Consider the following 4,662-nt stretch of genomic DNA (forward strand, 5'->3'; position numbering starts at 1 on the left):
ATCGCGCAGAGCATACCCGGCTCTCGCAGTATGCTCACACGTTAAATTCATTATTTTAACTATATATTCATTGACTCTATCCCGTTCGTCGTCGTTGGAAGATTTACCCATAGTAACATATACTAACGATGGTATAATGCATATTGTTAACAACTGATTCTGAACTTCTGCTGTTCTACCATTATCTGAGAACTTCAATGGCATATAGTCATTCCAAACTCTTCCCCATATCAAATTGCAAGCAATGCAATAATCAAAAAGTGAAGCAGGACAACGTCTTTGAATCAAATTATGTATAGTATTAAAATACGTCACTGCTATTTCTAAGAAATCTTCTCGTTCGTAAACCATATCGGGCAAGATTGGCTTCAGCATAGTTATCCTTCCTATCGCAAACCAAAATAGGAACTTATTGATGAGCAACCAAATATCCTCACTTCGAAATCTCTCTAACATTATGTAGCAGAATGTTGTAATTTTAAACTCTTTCAATAGAGAATCAATTATACAATTCGGTGATTTTATTTGTTTATCGTTGCTTACTATTGCGAGTAGCATCTGCCACATGGGCTCAAATTTCGCGCGTAGTTCCTTTTCCTCCTCACTGGTGATTGATCTCTTTTCTGTGAGATCAATATCAAACGTGGGTTCTAATATATGTTCTAGAACTAGTTTTACATTACCACCGTCCCCCAAGTCATTTAATTTCCAAAGGAAAGTAGAAACGAATTTGTAAGTCTGCCGTACGATGAATACCGTCCGCTTTTCGTGACACAGCTTCAGGATCTCCTGCCAAACCTTGCTCTCCAGTAACCAATGGATCCCAGAATTGTGACTTAACAGAGCTAATGCTACCTCCATGTAGGCTACTCTTAAACTTGTGTGTAATTCTGGTGAATTAATGTTGGCTAAGGCTGCGGACAGATTCTGTCCTTTCTTAGCAGTAAGCTTTGCAAAGTTTACTTCGCTTTCTGATAAAACGGCAAAAATTCTTATTAGAAATACTTTTACTGTCACATGGAAATCATGCGAATGTTCAACAACTTCTATTAAAAGATTTGTGAGAATTGGCAATGACTTTAAATATAGGACATCTGAAACAGAAAATAATATTTATTTCTAGTTATAACATACATATATCATATTTACACACCACATATTGCATATATGTACACCCATATAACAATTTATCCAATATAATTCTGCAAGGTACTTTCAGTCAAAAAGTCGAGTATCTTTTTATAAATGACACCTAGAAACTACTTGAAATAGATAGAAGAAGATTATCAACCGACTTCAAAAAAGGTTATCAATTCGGCTGTATTTTTTTTTGTGCTTGTTACTTTATAACGTTTTACTGGTTGAACCGACTTTTATGACTCTATTTTTATTTGCTGGTGCTTGCCATGTGGTCCCGTTTAAATTTTGCCTTATTCTGACAATTTTAGTAGTTTAGCGTTTTCCTCTCTACTAAATTCCGGGGACCAACCAGCAACTCTCCTTCTATAGAGAAAGGAAAAATAGCATTTGTATAGAGTTATACCACGGACACATGCGACTATGGGACCGAGCGATAGCCCCGTAATTCAAATTCGCATAAGTCGGGGTTCAACTTTGCGTATAAATACATATTGGTAAAGATCGTGAAATCGGGACCAGTCTAGAAAAAACATAATTTAGAAGAAAGGAAAACTAAATCGCCTTCAAATTGTTATATCTCTGGATCCTATTTAAAAAATACATATAGCCGCGTTATCTGTTAGTATCATAGCCTATATTTTTATTTGTTTTGATCTCGTGGCATACCGGGAGGAGACAAGACAGCGGCTAGTTATATACCCTCAACAATTTTCTTTGGATTGTTTTAGACGCCATAAGAACATCCCTTAAAACAAAAAAACAAGGTGTTGACACGCGCTTCTGCGTTTTCATCATGTTGATTTCGATCACGTGACAGCGGCAGCGCACCGACAGGTGTCCATGGTAGGCCCATTTGTTTTATATTCGAAGTACATGACTTGCATGAATTTCAAACATAACTCAATTCAATACCGTCTTTACCATAAGGGCACACGGGGCCCGTGCCCAGGGCCCCCATCCTCATGGGGTCCCCGAAGGACCAAGAATCTTTTGTTGAGCACTTTTTTCACAAAAATATCTAATTAAATGATCGATATAATTAATTCTTAAGCTAAGCACTTCTACTCTCCAAAATGGCCCCAATGCTTATGTGCCCAAGGGTCCATTAATTTCATAGCCTAATACTGCTGCTAGCAGCGCTCATGGTGGAATATTCGACCTTGTTTGTTATTCGTCTTGCTATTGGCATTAACATGTATATTCTCCGTCACAACGGGAAAATAACTCTTCTCCAGAAAACCTCCCCAAACCTTCTAATATTATAAATGCAAAAGCAATTCTGTCTGTCTCTTCTTCATGCAAGAACTGCAGAATGGTTTTTGATAAAAGGGACATAGGACAGTTTACATCAAAGGAATGGATAATAGCCCAGGACAATCTATCTATTACTTTACTATGTGAGGGAAGCTGCGGGTGGAAGGCTAGGAAGTAATAAGTCAATATTCAATACATAGATGTTGTCATCTATAATGTTACGTTTAGGCCAAAGACGAGGGGGCGGCGGCACACGGTAGGTAGTTTTATACAAATCGACATACGATTTCTCTGATGCTATAAGCAACGGCATGTAAGATAAAACGTGAGTTATCCTACATTCAAATAATAACATACATAATATGTGTAATAGTAATAGTAACATACATATTTTCTTGATAATGTTTAAATGAAATGTAATTTGTAATATATATAATATAAATGCTCATTAAGTACTAATGCACATTGTGGTCACTGGTTAAGAGTAAAACCTCAAAATTAATATTTTGACTCTCATAACGCCCTATTAAAATGAAGGGAAACATGATTCATACTGAACATTATTTGGTTTACCATAATGCCGGTCACACGTTCACACAAATCAGTAAGATATCAAATTGTAGGATTTCTAAAGAATTTTAATTGAAATTTATATTATATTGTGAAGATAGAAGTAAAGATAATGCAAATAAATAAATCATTTCTTTTTATAATCACTAGACTAGATCAGTAATCAGCATACATTTGTTTCTATTCATATCATATTATCTAACAAAACATTTAATCATTCAGTCCATATTTACAATTTGTTTTATCAGCAAAGTAAGATATAAGTGTAAAAGTTAAATTTTCAACCGACTTAAAAAAAAAGGAGGATCTAATCAATTTGCTTGCTATCGTCTTCAGAATTGAATCAGCTTAATTGTCTCACTTGGTCTTATACAGAGTAAACCTTTGTGAATTATCGCTTACTTAAACCTGGCGATTGTAATGAGGAAAATCACATAAACTAATGAAATTAATGTACTAATAAGTGTACAAAGTATGAATTAAATTTGCCCATTTAAAGTGAATCAAAATCGAGTCTTAACAAGTTCTTTTTTTGATTCTGTGATACTAATGATTTTTGATATACATCTAGATGATAACAAAATAGTAACCTATATTATGTCATATTAGATTATACCTAATTTGTTTGCATATATTTTAGACATAGCAGCCAAATTTTTAATGCAAAAATCTATTGAGACTTGTTTTATAATCAAAAGTATGAACAAAATATAACCTAATGTGTTTATAACAATAAAACATATTTTCAATAATTCTAGCATGTCTTAAATCTATAGTAAAAATATTAAGCTAAATAGTTTATGAGTGTTGCTTGTATATACTTAGACATGCATAAAAATTATGTTAAAATATAAATATGTATAATGTTTTGACATGAAACCTGTCTTCTATCATGAAGATGATAAGCAACCAACTATTGGAACATACCTGGATCATTACTGTTTATTTTGTTAAAAAAGTTATCCGCGTAGTACTTGTCCATAATATAGCCTGGTTCCAGAATTTTCTCAAATAAAAGTTTAACTTTGTTCACTATCATTGCATTCTCCATGATTGTTCTTGTTTACTTATGGTTTTAAATGAAATAATTTCTTAACGCTATGTTTCTGCCTAGGTAAACATAGACTTGTAAGAAATAAGAATGACTTCAACACTTTTGTCACTTTATTTGAAAATAAAAACGTATTTCATTGAAAAATAGCAAACTCTCGTAGGTAATAGGTATCTACTATCTGGTTCTGTTCCACCACTTGACAAGATGATAAATGCGTGAATTTGACATCTCCATTGACATTTGACATATAGGCATTGTTTTTTTTTTCATTTGGAGACAAGGAATGATCTCCTAGGAATAAAACGTAGTAGGAACTACATTTAATATTTATAAATTAAAACAAAAAAAAATATTTGTGTGCAAACATTACATCTAAGTATAATGTTTCTATAGGTTTTACATTATCTAAAATATGTATATAATTGAAGCTTAAATAATTTGGTTGTAGTATTTGTTAAGCGGCACATAAAAAAGCCTACATTTATTTACTTTCATATGGGTTTTTAATTTTTGATGCTGCGTTATCAGAATAATTTATTTTTAAAATTTGTTTATGATTATTCTTTTTTTCTGCGTACAATGAACTATAAAATATGTATGATTGTTCTAGAATAGCAAAATTGTCTTGTAGCTGTCAAATTTTG

General features: G+C 32.9%; 1 protein-coding gene across 1 annotated transcript in view; it reads right to left on the reverse strand.

The window, feature by feature from the left end:
• LOC119832713 overlaps positions 1 to 4,205 on the reverse strand; it is an 8,283-nt gene extending 4,078 nt beyond the window's left edge. The window contains exons 1-2 of the mRNA XM_038356439.1: positions 3,892 to 4,205; positions 1 to 1,094 (exon numbers count right to left, since the gene is read on the reverse strand). The exon at positions 1 to 1,094 is cut by the window's left edge and continues 1 nt beyond it. Of these exons, the coding sequence (XP_038212367.1) occupies positions 1 to 1,094; positions 3,892 to 4,015 (1,218 nt within the window). The 5' untranslated portion in view covers positions 4,016 to 4,205. The remainder of the gene's footprint in view (positions 1,095 to 3,891) is intronic.
• Between the last annotated feature and the right edge of the window lie 457 nt (positions 4,206 to 4,662).

The sequence above is a fragment of the Zerene cesonia genome, chromosome 15 (genome assembly GCF_012273895.1).
Source record: "Zerene cesonia ecotype Mississippi chromosome 15, Zerene_cesonia_1.1, whole genome shotgun sequence".
Classification (NCBI taxonomy): Eukaryota; Metazoa; Arthropoda; class Insecta; order Lepidoptera; family Pieridae; genus Zerene; species Zerene cesonia.